The sequence below is a fragment of the Ranitomeya imitator genome, chromosome 3 (assembly GCF_032444005.1).
Source record: "Ranitomeya imitator isolate aRanImi1 chromosome 3, aRanImi1.pri, whole genome shotgun sequence".
NCBI lineage: Eukaryota > Metazoa > Chordata > Amphibia > Anura > Dendrobatidae > Ranitomeya > Ranitomeya imitator.
Genome location: NC_091284.1, coordinates 796012110 through 796031456, shown reverse-complemented (window position 1 = coordinate 796031456; position 19347 = coordinate 796012110). Strand labels below are relative to the sequence as shown.

General features: G+C 42.9%; 1 protein-coding gene across 1 annotated transcript in view; it reads left to right on the top strand.

Annotated features, from left to right (window-relative positions):
• TMEM123 (transmembrane protein 123) overlaps window positions 1-16704 on the top strand; it is a 72145-nt gene extending 55441 nt beyond the window's left edge. Inside the window, exon 5 of the mRNA XM_069759200.1 lies at window positions 13431-16704. Within this exon, the coding sequence (XP_069615301.1) occupies window positions 13431-13455 (25 nt within the window). The 3' untranslated portion in view covers window positions 13456-16704. The remainder of the gene's footprint in view (window positions 1-13430) is intronic.
• Window positions 16705-19347: the final 2643 nt, after the last annotated feature.

The following is a 19347-nucleotide window of genomic DNA, read 5'->3' as shown; positions in this document are numbered from 1 at the left end:
GGAAGAATCATTACACACATTGCATGTTAGGAGATGCTTGATCCATTGCATAGAAGCCACCAGGGAGTGTAGGGAGGATGGATCTCTTTTTGTCTGTATCCAGGGTCCCTGGAGGGGGAAAAAAGCTTCAAAAAGCACTCTAGCAAGATGGATTAGAGACGTCATCAGCTTCTCGTACTCTACAAGCGGGGTGCCAGCCACTGGAGAAATCAGAGCACACTCAATGAGAGCGGTAGCGACCTCCTGGGCAGAAAGGGCCGGCACGTCAATTGATTAGATATGTAGAGCTGCTACCTGGTCTTCACCCTCGACATTCTATAAGCACTATAGATTGGACATTATCTCTTCCTCATATCTCACCTTTGGGAAAAGGGTCCTGGAAGCGGTGGTCCCTCCCTAATGTACAGTCTCTGCAATTCTCTCTGTGGTGCCGTCATGGGGGACAGAGAAAAATATAGTTACTTACCAATAACTGTGTTTCTCTGAGCCCATGACTGCGCCCGTACATTCCCTCCCTTCACGTGTGGGTGTGCACACTGATAGAATGTCCTTTATACTAATGCCTAAATAAATAGCCACGCGGTATCTCGGTTAAGTCTTCAGATAACGTTGAATTAAATTCTGTTTTTAACTTAGGCTCCCATTATTTTCTGTAAACAACTGATGCGGGAGAGAGGTACCGCCTTTTTATCTGTAGGTTTCCTGTCCTTGGTGGGTGGATCCCCTCACTCCGTGGTGCCGTCATGGGCTCAGAGAAATACCGTTATCGGTAAGTAACTATATATATATATTTTTTTTTTACTGTGAATTCGCGTGGCCGATGGCGTTGGTGTCAAGTGGGGAAGGAAGCTGATTTATCTGATGAGACATATTCTAAAGAATCTTGTAATCTCCTGCACTATTGATTTATGCAAAATGTGTTGAAAGTACACTCGTTTTGTCGTGTCACCCAGAAACACTTTTTTTTTCCAGCCAATAACTGGCCTTCAAGTGGATGTACAGTGGGGGAAATAATTATTTGATCCCTTGCCGATTTTGTAAGTTTGACCACCTACAAAGACATGAACAGTCTATAATTGTAAGGGTAGGTTAATTTTAACATTGAGACACAGAATATCAAAAATAAAATCCAGAAAATCACATTGTATAAATTATATAAATTTATTTGCATTTTGCAGTGACAAATAAGTATTTGATCCCCTACCAACCGTTAAGAGTTCTGGCTCCTACAGACCAGTTAGAAGCTCTTAATCAACTCATTACTTGCATTAAAGACCGCTGTCTTACATAGTCACCTTTATAAAAGACTCCTGTCCACAGACTCAATTAATCAGTCAGACTCTAACCTCTACAACATGGGAAAGACCAAAGAGCTTTCTATGGATGTCAGGGACAAGATCATCGCCTGCACAAAGCTGTAATGGGCTACAAAACCATAAGTAAGACGCTGGGTGAGAAGAAGACAACTGTTGGTGCAATAGTAAGAACAAGGAAGAAATACAAAATGACTGTCAATCGACATCGATCTGGGGCTCCATGTAAAATTTCACCTTGTGAGGTATTCTTGATCATGAGGAAGGTGAGAGATCAGACTACAACTACGCAGGGGGGAACTTGTCAATGATCTCAAGGCAGCTGGGACCACAATCACCAAGAAAACCATTGGTAACACATTACGCCGTAAAGATTTAAAATCCTGCAGTGCCCACAAGGTACCCCTGCTCAAGAAGTCACATGTGCAGGCCAGTCTGAAGTTTGCCAATGAACACCTGGATGATTCTGTGAGTGATTGGGAGAAGGTGCTGTCAGATGAGACAAAAATTGAGCTCTTTGGCATTAACTCAACTCGCCTTGTTTGGAGGAAGAGAAATGCCGCCTATGACCCAAAGAACACCGTCCCCACTGTCAAGCATGGAAGTGGAAACATTAGGGCACAGGACTACTTCACCGCATCAATGGGAGAATGAATGGAGCCATGTACCGTAAAATCCTGAGTGACAACCTCCCTCCCTCCACCAGGACATTAAAAATGGGTCGTGGCTGGGTCTTCCAGCAAGACAATGACCCAAAACATACAGCCAAGGCAACAAAGGAGTGGCTGAAAAAGAAACACATTAAGGTCATGGAGTGGCCTAGCCAGTCTCCAGACCTTAATCCCATAGAAAACTTATGGCGGGAGTTGAAGCTCCGAGTTGCCAAGCGTCAGCCTCAAAATCTTAATGATTTAGAGATGATCTGCACAGAGGAGTGGACCAAAATTCCTCCTGACATTTGCGCAAACCTCATCATCGGCTACAGAAAACGTCTGACTGTTGTGCTTGCCAACAAGGGTTTTGCCACCAAGTATTAAGTCTTTTCTGCCAGAGGGATCAAATACTTATTTCTCACTGCAAAATATAAATTTATATAATTTATACAATGTGGTTTTTTTTTTTGTTTTTTTTGAGGGGGGATTTTATTTTTGATATTCTATCTCTCAATGTTAAAATTAACCTGCCCTTAAAATTATAGACTGTTCATGTGTTTGTCAGTGGGGAAACTTACAAAGTCAGCAAGGGAGCAAATACTTATGTCCCCCACTGTACCATATACCCACGGTACTGACTCCCCAATGTATCTAATGGGAAAAGGATTTTTACGGTTAACACAAAAATCTTAGGTGGTGCTTAGTCCAAATTGTTAAATTGTCCAGACCATACTACGTACACTTCACCTGCTTATATGGGTTTAGAACAGCGGGATGGTTAGACATGGGAGAATCGATTCGCTGGACTCCGGTCCATCGGCCCGGTCAGTAATCTGTGACCGCCGGTTGGGGGTGGTCTTGTGAATCTCCTGGCATCCCTGGCATTTCTCTTGATTGATCTGGCTGGCATTACTTTACACGGCCAACCATTACAAATTATTGACCAGTCCGGTGGACTAGGGTCTGATGAATGGATTCCCTCCATCTTTAGTGACGGTACATGCCTTTCGGGTATAATCCAATTCTAACATGTCAAATCTTCACTAAAGTGTCTATATGTTTTGGCTGAAAGCTATGTAAGTGGCAGTTAGGTATCTTAGTTATCCATTGTTTCTGGGGAAGCGTCAGTGTGGCCTCTTCTCCGAGCTACAAAGATACAAACATGTGATAAACAATGTATCCATAGAGATCCAAACATGTCTCTTCTCTATATTCCAAGCTCAAAAGGTAATTAATTCATTCTTAATCATACTGAAAAGCTCTATATAGTCAATAATTAGACCAACATTTTCCTAATTTTGTACATGACTGTTGGGTTGTCATGAAAATGATGGAGCACACCCCGTGGCAAAATGTGCATGAGTTAATATCTTGCCTCAACCTGCTCCGTTTTCATGCAATTGGAAGACAAAAATTGATCGCGTGTGCCGAAATCTTCTCTATGCAGAGCTTAGACCTATTGAAAGAAAAAAAAAAAAAGATGAATGTATATAAAAATTTAAAGCATTTAATTTGCACCGTCTACACACTATAGGCTTACCTTTTCTTGTGTGAAGTTTGTTAGTATGCTTTGCTGTGTAGACTAGGACATGATCAGCAGGGTGATAAATTGGAGGCAGGAGAGTAATGCACAGATAAGGCCTTGTTCACATTACATTTGTAATGCCTGGCTAACATGTATGCCAAGAACACTCCTGAAGTACATGCCCTACATTGCCCAACAAATGCCAAGAGTGTCTGCCTAGCTGGTATGTATCAGTTTAATGCAAAAAATGATTGGTGCCATAGACTGCGCTTTTTTCGGTATGAAAAAAGAATGTACATGGTGATGTAACTCCTTGTTATGGAATGTTTTATCTGGAGTTTTACCAAAAAGACTTGATGGCTAAACATGGACACCTCCTTTTCTCACCTGTCTGGGAGATCAAAGCCATCAGACTGCGGTCAGAGAGGCGCCGGGAAAAAATGAAGTCAGCAGCTGGTGAGTAATAATACCAGGGGCAGGGAACGTGCGGTAGTGGCGCCACTCCAGCGCTGTAATAAAAAACCACAGGAGTGGTGCTTTAATGGAGGAATATGAACAGACAGCAGAAGGTGGAGGCTTGGAAGTCTTTCGGAGTGAAGATGTGGTCCTGCGCTGTAGTTTTTCTCAAACCTTGTAGATTTGTGGTACTCTGCCAGCCCTGCGGTGACTCCTGTGCCGCTGCTTAATATCGACCTGTGGCAGAAGATAAATGTTGCCACAGAGGGGTCTGTATGTGCGACACCTCCTTCTGTGTGACCACCAGTATCAGAAGGTTACTACAGAAGGTATGTCCTCTAGTCATACATCTTAAACTAATTTTAACTTTAGTAAATGTCATTTTATTAATATCATAAGTCAGTAGTACACATGAAAATAAGCAACTTTTATAGTATAACGGATCAGAGAAATTTCTCTTTTACTCTCAATTCCAAAGTAAAAATCTGAAGTTTTCCCCAATACTGAGAGATGGGTGACAGTTGGTGCTTATAAAACTCTATAGAGGAGGGAAGGAGGGGCTCGTGGCAGAGATTCTGCTGCTGGTTCTCCATGTAGCGGTATGGGCACCAACTTTCTTTTTTTTTTTTATTATTATTAATTTTACTTGTGAATTGAGAATTTTGAGACTGAAAAATCAGTCCTGGGAGAGCAAAGAAGTGGATTTTATCTGATAAGATGTTTATTAAAAAGTTCCTTATTTTAACTTGTTCTATTTTATTTTTATTTTTTAAAAAGTGTACCATTTTGTAATATATTGGTGCCGTATTGTGTTGCTGTGGGGTTCCAGGTCCTGAGACACACAGTGCGGTGTACGTGCTGGATGTCTAGGGGTCAGTACACGGCTCTGTTGGCGTGAGGGTACAGACATATAGACTGGCTACTGAGCTGCACTTCCAGGAGCTGCGTACTTCAGAGCGGTGATGTGACCGATCAGGAGGGGACCCAGATCCCACCAATCAGGAACTATGCAAGGGTGATTCATTCACTACTTTAACCCTGAAAATTACTGTAACTTCTAAAAGAGACGGTCTGCTGTTCTGTCATTTGGACTGTACGCACCTTGATTCTTGACAAACTGATGTTTTAAAGCAGGTACTGAAAATGTCCACCGTTGGCATCCAAGCACGCCTGCAGGAGCGGACCCATAGTGTTGAATGTATTCCTCAGGGGTCATGGCCTGAATTTCTTGCTCTATGTTCTCGGAGTGCCTGTAATGTTTCTGGCTTGTTACTATACACCCGACCTTTCAAATGACCCCAAAAGAAAAATCATGCGGACTAAAATCAGGAAATATTGATGGCCACAGTCCCTTGAAGATTACTGTAATGAAAGAAGGCTTCAATGCACTATGAATGTGGGATTTCAGCCTCGAAACTTCTTTAGAAACTCACTTTGGCACCTTTGTTTTAAGGGGAACCTGTCACCCCCAAAATTGACGGTGAGCTAAGCCCACCGGCACCAGGGGCTTATCTACAGCATTCTGTAATGCTGTAGATAAGCCCCCGATGTATCCTGAAAGATGAGAAAGAGGTTAGATTATACTCACGCGGGCGGTACGATTCAGTGGCGGTGTGGTCCGGTTCGGGGCCTCCCATCTTCATAGGATGACGTCCTCTTCTTGTCTTCACACCCCGGCGCAGGTGTACTTTATCTCCCTGTTGAGGGCAGAGCAAAGTACTGCAGTACTTTGCTCTGTCCTCAACAGGGCAGACAGTACGCCTGCGCCGGAGCCACAGCGTGAAGACAAGAAGAGGATGTCATCGTAAGAAGATGGAAGGCCCCGGACATCGATGCCCATCGGACCAGAACCAGACCTGGACCGCCCCTGGGTGAGTATATTCTAACCTCTTTTTCTCATCTTTCAGGATACATCTGGGGCTTATCTTCAGCATTACAGAATGCTGTAGATAAGCCCCTGATGCCGGTGGGCTTAGCGCACCTTCGATTTTGGGGGTGACAGGTTCCCTTTAAAATGAATATCACCTTTTTGAGTTTATATGAGCATACAGGTTGTATACAACTGAAATTAGTTGTACCTGTGTTCCTCCTGGATGATGCCTTGTTCTGTGAAAATCCTCTTTTATAGCTTCGATCTTCCAAGCTATGGGGCGTAGAGAAGACTGCCTCCAGTCTTCATTATACAAGATTTCGCCTCCCCTTTTCCTCATTGCCTCTTTGACATCATGTGCGCCGCTGGAAATCCCGCGCCTGCGGTCTCTCCTCTGAGCTGTTCTGCAATGTTTGGAATTCACCTTTACTGTGCGTGGGGATCACTGGGACCGTAAATGACAGTGATTCTCTGGTGCCTGTGCAAATCAAAATTGAGGACCGTGCCCACAGAAGAGCAGTACAGCGCAGAGGAGAGACCGCAGGCAGAAGGCACATGTGCGGGGTATCTGGCCGTGGACATGACATCAAAGGGACACTGAAGAGAGAGGAGAAATCTTGTATAATGCTGACTAGAGGACCCCATAGCCTGGAAGATCTAACATATAAAAGAGGATTTTTACTAAACGAGGCATACAGGTACAATACTGTCTGTATTAGAAGTGACAGCAATTTTTCCGGGTAAAGTAGGCGGTGAACCCTGTATAAAACGCTTACTAAAGGAGTTCCACTTTTATTATTATTATTATTTTTTTTTTTATTTTTTTTTTTATAGCGCCATTTATTCCATGGCGCCTTACACGTGGAAGGGGCAATTATAGAGAAGTACAATGAACATGAGCAAAAGAAGGCACTACCAGGTACAGGAGGAGAGAGGACCCTGCCCACGAGGGCTCGCGGTCTGCAGGGGATGGGTGAGGATACACTAGGAGAGGGTAGAGCTGGTCGTGCCGCGATTCAGTAGGTTATCACTGCAGGCTGTAGGTTTCTATGGTAGGCGAGAGTCTGATGTGTTGGGGTAGAGAGTTCCAGGGTATGGGGGAAGCACGGGAGAAGTCTTGTATGCGGTTTTGGGAAGAGGAGATAAGAGGGGAGTAGAGAAGGAGATCTTGTCAGGATCGGAGGTTGCGTGTGGGTAAGTACCAGGAGACCATTTCACAGATGTATGGAGGAGACTGGTTGTGGATGGCTTTGTATGTCATGGTTAGGGTTTTGAACTGGAGTCTCTGGACAATAGGAAGCCAGTGAGGGCTTGGAATAGGGGAGAGGCTGGGGAATAGCGGGGGGACAGGTAGATTAGTCGGGCAGCAGAGGGTAGGATGAATTGGAGTGGTGTCAGAGTGTTAGAGGGGAGGCCAGAGAGTAGGAGGTTGCAGTAGTCGAGGCGGGAGATAAGGGCGTGCACTAGCATTTTTGTGGTTTCATGGTCAAGGAATGCATTGAGTGTTATTCCCATCTTCAATATGGGTATAATTGGATAAGGCTTGTAAATATTTAATCTTTCCTATTTGTCTATTAATCCTCCCCCCATAGATTTCCAGCTTTGTTTACTGCTCATTGCCTAGGATACTGGCCTATGCTGCTGTCTGGCAGCGGTGGCCGAGCATGCACAGTGCTCACGAGCACTTGTTAGCACTGCACTGTTTGGCCAGGCTCACTGAAGCGGATTGATGGCTCCCGATCCCGGCTTCAGTGTTCCTGCGCTCCTCCACTGCTGCGTCATGTAGTGGCATCACAAAGTGCACAGTTCGGGTCTGCAGTGCAACACTACTGTCACATAGTACAAAAAAAAAAGTCTGGACAACCTCTAACCCTATTACACTCCTACTACTTTCCATTACCCATAAACTGCTGCACTTTTGGTTAGCCAGCTTGGCTTGGTATAACATTTGTCACTCTGCAATGATGACATTGTGTCAGGCTGACGAATGAAAAGCAGAATCGGCAAATATATTCACTCATCTATATTTCTGTATGCCAATCCTTTTATTTGTATACTGGCATGATGTCTATAAGCTGCACATTATACTGTTTGTACTGGTGCCCCATCAGGTAATCTCTAAAAGATTACAAAATACTGTTTAAGTAACACACAGTGTTACCGTCACACAGTGGCACTTTGGTCGCTAGGACGGCACGATCCGTGACGTTCCAGCGATATCCTTAAGATCTCGCTGTGTCTGACACGCTACTGCGATCAGGAACCCCGCTGAGAATCGTACGTCGTAGCAGATCGTTTAAAACTTTATTTCGTCGCTGGATCTCCCGCTGACATCGCGTGTGTGACGCCGATTCAGCGATGTCTTCACTGGTAACCAGGGTAAACATCAGGTTACTAAGCGCAGGGCCGCGCTTAGTAACCCGATATTTACCCTGGTTACCAGTGTAAATGTAAAAAAACAAAAAAACACTACATACTTACATTCCCGGTGTCTGGTCATGTCCCTCGCCTTCAGCTTCCCGCACTGACTGGTGAGTACCGGCCTGCCGTAAAGTACAGCGGTGACGTCACCGCTCTGCTTTCCGGCTGTCCGGCGCTCACTGTCAGTGCAGAGAAGCACAGCGCCGAGGGAAGCGACAGGAATGTAAGTATGTAACACTGATCATTGGGGCTTTTATAGGCTCATACTTCCTGTCTTTTCAGGAAGAGTTTTCATCAGGCTTCTTATCAGCAGAGATAACAACTTATATGGCATTTCTGCATGGTACATATACTCATTAAATTGTACCTCAGAGGACCTTTGGACCCATCATCATATTTATAACACCACCACAAGAAAAAAAGATACTAGGTCTAATAAAGTATCAAACTGTAACAACTTTATTATTAAAATCATTTAGACAAAAGGTGAACGGACATGACAATACAAAGTTATATGTAAAAGGATATTGTGCAAAAACAGCAAGAGGTTTTGTACCCAGGAATCTTATTCCTAATGCATATAATAATCACCAATAATTATTCAGATATTACAACTAACTAAGGAGAAGTAGTACTCATAGCTATTACTGCAATTAACGGATGGCATATATTGCAAAATTGTTAGTGCTGCCAAAATACCTATAGCCAGCAAATACCACCCATCGCCATCATGGCGCCAGTAGCCAAACAATTAATCCATGAAATGTGCAGTATAAGCCGCTATTTACCCACCGCAATGCAGACAGGATCTCCTGTGGCGCACCTCCGCCCCAACGCGCGTTGTTTGGAAAAACAACCTTCGTCAGGGGGCATTAGACAAGGCGACGCAAGTGAGTTTGAAAAGGTATGACCCCGGAAGTGTATCCCGTACCTGCCCCGGAATCTGTAGTGTGCTGTCATGACCACCATGACGCCGGCGAGCGTCCCAGCCAGACGGCAGGAGGATAGAGACCACGGGAGCCCCACTTGATCCCAAGCCACCCGACCCAGGCAGGAAAGCACGCATGCGCAGGCGGAAAGGAGAACGCACACAGACCCGGATAAGGTGTATATGGGAAAACGGTTTCCTCTATATTATAAACATAGTAATACCCACACACAAGAGAGAATGTCACATTGGCACTCAAGCAATATTGTGAATATGTGTATATACAGTAACTTGCCGTATCAGATTATGGATGGTCTCTACGGTATTCACCTAAAGAGTCATACTGGGGCAAATTTCTGCAGCACAAATGCCCTACAATGGCATTAAAAATCATCCATATCGATATAAATATGCAGGCCATATATTATATATTATTAAGAATTACAAAATGCTACTATATCCCAGGGGTGCACCACATGAATACCCTAAAAGATAGCTCAAATACATATATGAAAAAATAAAGGCTTAGGGTTTCGCAATCATATCTTAACAAAGCTGCTGGCAAGTCATTGATAAATTCAAGTCTATAACTGTAACTACACTTTTTGATAGTTGTCATATTTTCTTGGTACAACACAGTAACATTCTTCCATGAGCGGTAAGTCCCATCGATATCAAAGTAGAGATTCTTGTTAGAAGGAAGTGTAGGGAGCCAAATAGTACAAGGGTGGCCACAGTCATATCACCACTCTTCCGGAGTCGATGAATTAGGATAAAACTAAAACAATAAAAAGTACACAATTAAAAACAATACAACATCCTCTCAGATACAATTATGGTACTCAGCAGAGTATCAGTGATCACAAAAATGTGGCATAGCTAATGCTCTCATTAAGTCCCACTGGATGGACCGTATTCAGAGTCCTAATCCATCTGGACTCTATACGGGCAAGGCGTTGAAAGGTATTCCCACCTCTAGCATGTCTGTACCCCTAACCCCAAGGAGGCTGGCATCACTGCCATGGAACCTCTTAAAATGGCGGGGCAGTGTTTTTAACAGGGATATATCTTCCACGTTCCGCTTTGATGCCCAACACATTCTCCCTGGTGCGTACTTTTAATTGTCTCGTAGTCATCCCGATGTAAATTTTGTTACACGGTCACACCGCGTAGTAGATGACATTTCTACTAATACAAGTTATTTTTTCTTATTGTAAATTGCCGGGATCCATCTGAATTAGAGAAGACCCTACTATGTTCTATGTTAGGGCAAGCAACGCAACGGCCGCATGGCCTACATCCATTGTTCACCACCGCTAAATCCAAAAACGTAGTCACCGTTTCACCCTTGTAGTGACTGTGGACCAACATGTCCCTCAAATTCCTGGAGCGTCTGACCGCGATACCAGCCCTCTCTGGAAGATAGCGTGCAATTATGGGGTTGGCCCTAAGCACATGCCAGGATTTTTCCAAAATCTTTTTCATAAGTGGGAACTGGGAGTGGTAGTTGGTTACAAACCTAACAATGTTACGATCTTGATTAGTTTTATTATCATATAATAATGAGTGCCTAGATGTATATTTGGCCCTATTAGATGCTTTTACTATAGCCGCGTTCAACTAATCTTTTCTTCAAATCCTCAGCCCGCATCAAATAGTCCTCTTCAGTTGAGCATAGCCTACGAAGACGAAGAAATTGACCAGTGTGGATAGCCTGAAAAATGTGGCCAGGATGAGAGGAGGAGGCATGCAACAAAGTGTTCGTTGATGTGGGTTTTTGATAGATGTCAGTCTGCAGTTCACCATGAATATCCCATTTCAAAGTAACATCTAAAAATTCGATTGTCTCTCTATCATATTTATAGGTCAGAAATATATTCTGATCATTATTGTTTAGGGATGACATGAAGTTCTGCAGACTTTCTATTGATCCCTGCCAGATCATCAGAATGTCATCAATGTACCGCGTCCAGGAGAGGACGCGGCTGTTAAAAAAATGGTTATTTCGCAAAAATATCTAATTCGGGCTATTCACCATGTGCTTACTCTTAAAAGAAAAATGACACGGTATTCTCATAAAAAATATAGTGGTTTATTGAATTGTCCATAGGAAAACCACATTGCAGCAATAACATAAAAGTAGATGAAATAGTTATGAACAGATTGTCCATGTGTAGATATCAGCGCTTGTCTTGTTACTCATCTTTCCCAAGGTCCTGAATGGTAAAACCGTCTGTCTGTGTGAAGTCCGAAATCATCATGGCTATCAGCTGTTGTTCCTTCTTTGTCCGACGTCCATGGTGAAGGCAGGGGTGACAGTCCCACGTGACAAAAGGCCCCCACCCTCCTTAGAGACGTTATTTATATGTCCAACACAGATCACGTGTTCCCTGTATATGGTGATAACTTATACTCTGAACTACACACACAGAAATAGCTTTTGATAGTGTCAGCAAGAAGCATTGTGCTCAGTACAGAATTGAGAATAATTCAATTACGGTAATAATTAATATTTAACAGCGGCCCATTGACAACGGATGATCTGGCAGGGAGAAGTCCCTCTCCCACAGCCCCAGGAACAGGTTGGCGTAAGCCGGGGCAAAAGAAGCCCCCATAGCTCTTCCCTGGAGCTGTAGGAAGAAGGTCCCCTTATCAGCAGAGGCAGGATTACGATGACAGCTGGCACACCTATACACCCCTAATAAAAACGCAGGATGCGTCGATCAATACTTAATTACAAAAGATCAGAGTCTGTTATTTTTGGCTAATGGCTTTTTCCTGAAACAAAAAGTTTAGTTTAAAAAAGTAAAGTGTGAAAATTGCAGAGCTTGTATTTTGGTCATCTGTAGATTGTGCTTTTGCTTGTTTTTTTGCAGAATAGACCATGTCACTTCTTTCAGCGTTTTGTCACTTTTTTCAGCCATGGAAAGTAATGGGTGGTGAAAAAGCAAATACAGCAGTATGTAAAACCCATTTATTTGTGATTTTTTTAAATTATTTTTTTCCCCAGGTTTACCATCTTGTCTTGGTCACCTGAGATGGCATTTGAGATTAGTACAGTTAAATTAAAATAGTGATGTGTAAAAAAGTAAATATTGAGCAACAAAGTTGTGAGATCGAGCAATGCCTGAGCAACTCAATGGCAGACCAAAGTGTAAAAGTAAACTGTCCTACAAACTCAATGCACTGACAGTGTCTTACGTAAACTATTCCAGATCAATTCACCTCCCCCAGCTCTTACATTTTTATGCATTTTTTTTTTTCATGAACATATGCCTTGGATTGATGACCTTTGTTCATGCTCCTGTGATGGAAGCAAAGCAAAACTTTGGGATCCTAAAAAAAAAAAAACAGCAAGAAAAGCACAAAAACCTGCCTTTTTTGACGCTGCTTCTTTTCTGCCAAGAGTGCAGGTTTTCCTGCAGAGAAAAAACGCCTTGTGTGAACATAGCCTTAAACTATTGTTAATTTTCTGATTATTGCTTCCCTTTAAATGGAACATGTCCTCTAATTGTTTATCAGCCACCACATATACACAGATGTGTATTGTGTATATGTAATATATTTTATTTACATATGACACACATTTATGGTAATCCTTTATTTTCTGATTGCACATTATTTTAAATTTTCTTTGTACATGATGATCGAGGGGGCGCCACCTTGCCTGAGCTGCTACCAGCATTTTCGATATGCCCCTTCACCAGACAAAAAGGGCCTTAGGAAACTGTAGGCGAGAGATGATTCATTGACTTTTATGGGAAGATTTGTGGTCAAGCTCTGTGACCCGTGCAGAGGTAATTGGATGGCGGGGGAGGAGGTGATCTTAGACAGTCACCTCTTGGGAATCGTGTGATTCGGAGTTATCTACATATAGGTTTTTGACCTTTCATTTAGAATTGAGAGTCCTCAGTGGTTGATGCCTTTTAATGGCTAACTGAAAAGATGGTAACAAATTGCAAGCTTTCGAGACTACGCAGGCCTCTTCATCAGGCAAAGACTAAAAGAAATTCTGAAGAATCACATATTTATGCACAACACAACACTTCTGACCTTTCTTTGTAATCCTGTGCTAGTCAAGTTTTTAAAGTCAGTAAATCACTTCTGAGTCAAAAAATATTTAGAATTGAGAGTCCATCTACTGAGTCAGTGTTTTTTGCCCCGACACCTGACCTTACACAAAAAACTCAGTGCGGTTTAGCAGAATCAGATCCTCCTGTATTGACTTTAAAACTTTTTTTTTTCTCTTTTTCTCCCATTACAGAGATGAACACGAGGCCATCATCTAATAATTCTCACATGTACAAAGTAAGCTTCAGGTAAATTCTGCAATCAAGTTGTACATTCTCTGACCGGATAATAATCCATCGGACTGTTTGGTCTTCAAGCCCGGCTGTGCCCAGACCTGCATTGCACCCTGCTGAGATGCCTCTGACCTCGATCTTTGGGACTTTGCCACAAGACGGCTTTTGCTTTGAGTTTTGCCATTGTGTTTTACTTTTGCGCAATAGATTAGATATCCCAGATTAATCACTGTGTGCCAAGTCATCGAAGGGGGACTGCTGTGGTGAATGACAGTCATGATATCGGCTGCTAAGCAATAGAAGCTACAACAGGACAAAACCACTTCCAAGCTGAGCTTATTGCATCGCTGCTTTGGGTATTGTGTCCCCAGTTCTCGACCACTGGTTGCTTTTGCCAAGGCTTTCTCTTACGAAGCAGTAAATACTAAAGTCAGTCGTAACTCCACTCATCAAGGATGCCAGATCTCTGTCTGATAACGTGCAGAAGTGACCGAGGGGAGGCGTATTAATGATGATATAGGTTAGCCGCTAAGGCAGCAGTCAGACGTGAACCCTCAAATGCACAGGAGCTCAACCATTTTGCACATCTCGAAATACTTCCACAAGGCTTCATAATTTCATTTTTGGCTATTTTTTATTTTTGGATTGTTTTCTGTCTTCACTGACTGGAAGAGCACTAGAGAAGAAGCTATGTGAATAAACGTGAACCCTCAGGAGGACAAACTTCCTGATGTAAAAGGGGTTAGCCAAGTTTGACAAGTCTATAATTACTCTGTGACTGCAGAATTGTGAATCCGCACAGGACGCGCCGTCAAGATTCGCCAGGACCACCCGATGCCGGAGATTCTGACAGCGTGCTTTGCAAATTCGCAAGTCTGAAGTCTCATGACTGCAGACTTTTGTGTCAAAACTGGACAACCCCTTTAGGGTATGTCTCCACGTTCAGGATTCCCTGCGCTTTGGACACAGCGGATACCCCGCGCCGCCCCCTGTTGTACACGCGGTGATTCCGGATGTGTTCATTGAACTCATGCGGAATCACCGCATTGTATCCATAGACCGGGTTATTTATCTTGCGGAGACGGAGCATCTCTGCAAGATAAATAGATATGCTGTGGTTTGGAAGGACACCCCGCATGTCCGGTTGCGCCGGATGCGGCCCTGCACGCATAGTGGAGACGGGATTTCATAAAAGCCCCTTCACTATGCTGTAACATCTGGACGCTGCGGCTGTATCTAGCGTCCAATCCGCAGCAAATCCTGAAGGTTTTCTGACCGTGGAAACATAGCCTAACAATCTGCATGGTTGTTTCTCATCATCAGTCACAAACGTCAGCTCATGAGTTGGCATCCTTAAGTGGCACAAAGCTTTAAAGTACCCTTGTTACTGACGCCAACCAGCAGTTTTTTTTTTCATTTCTTTAAATGTTACAAAAAAGCTTTAGCAAGAGATTTTTTTTTTCCCTTTATTATTATTATTTCTATGTCTGCACTGACTGGGAGAGCACTAGAGAGAAAGCTGTTGCGTATTTCAGGGCATGCTTCCTTGTAACATCTACAACTATACTTATGTAAATCATTTGCTGTGCAGTTATAGCACGGCTTCTTCCCAGACCATTAACCCCCAGTGTGAATGAATCCCTGGGATGGGAGATGAAGGCTCTGGCTTTGCTATATGTTTATACTTGGGAGCATTCCGCATGAAGCAATATCCCAAAATATTTTGCAACGCACTGCGCCTGTTCTAAAGAAGAACTGAATGTTACATAACAATTTCTTAAGATTGGGCTGACTTTCAGACGTGTGTACGGAACATGATGTGCTGAGTGTTAAGTGTCGCAATTTAATGTTACAATACAAATAAAAAGACTATCTAGATGACTTGTGTCTCCGGAAAAGGTGGATAACGCTATTCCAGTTCTAGATTTATCCACTTACATTTATGTGGCTTTATTTTTTTACTTTGGACTTTTGTTCTGCCGTTGTAACAGATTGTACGGATTTTGCAGTGTCTACTTGATTGATGTGATCTTTTGACCGATGCTTGTTACATCTGCTTTTCTTTTGTTATGTTATATAACAGCTGGCGGCGTTACTCGAGCCGGTAATCACCTGGTGCTTTGTGCCTCAGCGTTGGAGTTTAGGGACTTTTTGTTGTTGTGTAACACAGGGGTGTCAAACTGCAATCCTCAAGGCTGCAAACAGGTCATGTTTTCAGGATTTCCTTGTACTGCACAGGTGATAATTTAATCACCTACACACATAATGATTGCAGCACCTTGTGCAAAGCTAAGGGAATCTTGAAAACGCATGGTTTGCGGCCCTCGAGGAATGCAGTTTGACACCCCTGTTGTAACACTCAGCATTGCATTCTATGTTTGCATCCCGGTGTGTGATTTTCATTGTCTCCTACGCACCACGCTGGTCAACTTCTGACATTCATAGATTTACTGTCCCTGGATACTGAAGCATAACATTAGCACCGGGTCACTATAGGAGCCTGAAGTGAACCCACTTTTGGACTCCATTGATTTTGCAGAAACTTCACTTATTTTGTACTGATCTCGAAATTTTGATCTTGAGCTTTATTGAATCGCATCTTCTCCAATTATACTAATGCTGCATCCAAGTTCCTACTTGGTTTCCATCTATTTGCACTTCCATTTATCCAGAACCTATACCAAATACGTTTTCTAACAGAGGTGAATCCAGACAGAGCCTATTATAATTGGGGACCTTCAGGTTTTTGACGGAAGCTGCAAAAACGCAAAGGATCCCGTTAATTCTCTTGCGATTGTCTTCCGATTACGTACAGTTGCCTAATATTCGAGGTTCTGGGGCTGGGAGGGAGAGGGGGCAATTTGCATCCAGAATTTGACTACTGAGGAACGTTTTGGATTTTTTCTATCCCCAAGAAGCCTTTGGACCTAAAGCAGAAAGAGCAGGGTGAGGTTAGTTTTTTTTTCCTTGGGCAAAATGTTTTATTTTTATCAGACTTTGAATGTGACTTTTAACTTGTGTTTTGTTGCTTTTCCTTTTGTAAAGTTCATTGGTGAACTGAAGAGTTTTTTGCTTTGGTCGCATACAGAGTAATGAGCGACTACTGCTTATGTTACAATAAACAGGATTTCTATTTTTAATGTGCCTTTTGTCCGGCTTGAAATGAAGAAAAGCTTTTGAATATATTGTTCTGTACAAAAAAAAGAAACAATAAAAAGGATGATTTGCACTATAGTTTTAACCTTTGTGTTATTTATACACTCTGACGTATTTTACAGATTTCCGTAGGCAATAACGTGCCTGCTGTAAGGGTGCTTTCCCCCTGCGTTCAGGCACCTATTCAGTGGCCCCGTCGAGGCTTTAGTCCAAACCCCCTGCAAAATGGGATTCGAGCTTATACACCAGAGGTCCCCAACGTTTTTGACCTTGAGAGCCACATTCAGCTCTTGAGAGAGGGTCGCGGACCACATCCAGCCTTGAGAGAGGGTCACGAGCCACATTTAGGTACCGCCCCCCTCACAATAGTGGCACCCAAAGCCTCCATTACAGACATAATGGTAACCAAAGCTTTTCCACAAAAATCAATCAACCCAAAGCAGTATACAAAGATCCAGGGGTTCCTACAATATCCCCATTCAGTATTCTCCTATAAAGCACTCCCAAGACACTGTCACATCCAGCTTCAAACACCTCCTCTGACAGGTGGTGTCATCTTGTCTCCAGAGTACCATAATTAAATAATCTCAAAACCCTTGAGACCATTATATGTGCATCCAGATCTGCCCTTCTGTTCAGGGCTGCTCACAAAATTCACCATTTTCAGATGTGCTCTTCATTTCTGTTTGCTAGAACTGGAGCTAATGCACCAAGCTGACAGACAGCCATGAGCCACAATTCATGGGACCGCGAGCCACATGTGGTGGGAACAGGGGTCATAGACTGTAATGGTGCCGCCAGCGCAAACGTGCGCTCTTGTGCCTCATTTTTGGATGTATACGCATACTGGAGGCGGACACGTTGACATATTAGACCGCGTCTGGGTGTCCGCCTCCAGTAGGCGTATACACCTGAAAATGATGCGCAACAGAGCGCACGTTCCCTATGTCGGCATCATTGTAGTCAACGGCCCCTCGGCACATACATCGGACTCCCGTTTTGCAACGCGCGGGTTCAGGCGTAAGCCCCGACGGAGCCACTGAATGGGTGCATGGATGCAGTTGTGAAAGCACCCTTGGAAGGGGTGGGACAAGAAGTACCTACGCATTACTAAACTTTAAGGGGCTCTTACATTTCGAATAATCCCTACACGTTTGAAGGGTCCCTTGAAAATAAGGAGATGTAAAAATGTTTCCCTTATGTAACTACTGGTGAACATCTGTGATCTATTAGTAAGCCTAGCAGGAAGTGTTCAATTTTCCTGCAGTGCCACCACTGGAGAAATGAAGTATTACACTTCCCATTCATATCAATGAACTTTCTGGACAGGATTGGTTCTCCAGAATGAAAGACTATTTGCAAATGCTCTTCACTTTGGTCAAGAGATGAAGATCCTTTTACATGGGGACACCCTCTAATTACTTAGAACCTGCTAACAGCGTGTATAATATTACAACTCTTCTAATATGCCAACCTGATCTGGAATTTAAATCTGTGTTTCTGGTTAATCACCGTGGATCAGGTAGAATATTACTAACTGAATGTAATTGGTCAATGTCACCTGTGTAATAGAGGTAGAAAATAATGATTGCAGTGGGACAGGAGTGTGGTGATCTCGATGACCTTCCCCTTTTGTGGCTGCAATAGGGAAACCTATGCTGCAGATTATTGGGGCAGTATAATGAAGTGGGTATCAATACAAAATTCTGAGCATAATGTCAGCAGCAAAAAGAGCTGTCCTTACTAGAAACGGTGACATTTGCACTCTGATTTTGTGCAGTCGGCATCTTTCAACCTGCGGTCCCGTTCTTGCTAACAATGCAGCGCATGGTCGAGTACAGAGCAGATCACACCACCTTATATCCAGCATGTTCAGTATAGCTCGTCGTAAGGTTTTTTTGAGCTTTAAATTTTGCATTGGGGACATTGCACAATATAGTCATTTTGAGAACAATGTACTAGCTATAGGGACGCTATAATCAGCAAATGACCTATTGTTGAAAGTGAATCTGTCTCTAGGACAAACCCTCCTAAGCCACCTATATGGACATCTAGTTCATAGGAAGCTGAATAAAATGATGCCTTGATGTCTGCAATCTGATATCTTGTTCCAGAAAAATCCACATTTTTCTTAATATATAAATTATTTGTTAAGACATAGATCTCCCTGAGAATCTGCCTCCAGGGATTATTTTAAGTGAAAGGGGGTGGTACCAGTATGAAACATGTAGATCAGAAGACCAGACCGTCAGTCATCACATTTTTCACACTGGTAATGTCCCTTTCATGAAAAATAAGCTCTGGAGGCAGATTCTCAGTGAGATCTATGTCCCGCCCACAGATCTGAACCTTTTATTTACATATTAACAAAAACCTGCATTTCTCTGGAATACAACATCAGTTTGCAGATACAAAGGTATCATTTTTGCAACTTTGTGACTTGCATGCCCATATAGTTTGCCTGATTTTATTTTTTTTTTTTAATTTGGCAATGTTATGACCTTTATTATTTAAAAAAATAAAGTGGTCTTGCACTTTTCACACAGGTCACTGGAGCCTTTTTAGAGACATTTCTTGTGAAATTGCATGAAGTGTTTCCAATAGGCTCTTTGTGATCAGAGGCAGGATTAATAAAACTAAAAACATAGGATACACCAGTCACAATAAGCAATGTCGAAGCTCCCTCTCATTTGACAATGGCATTTTTACACTCTCATTAGA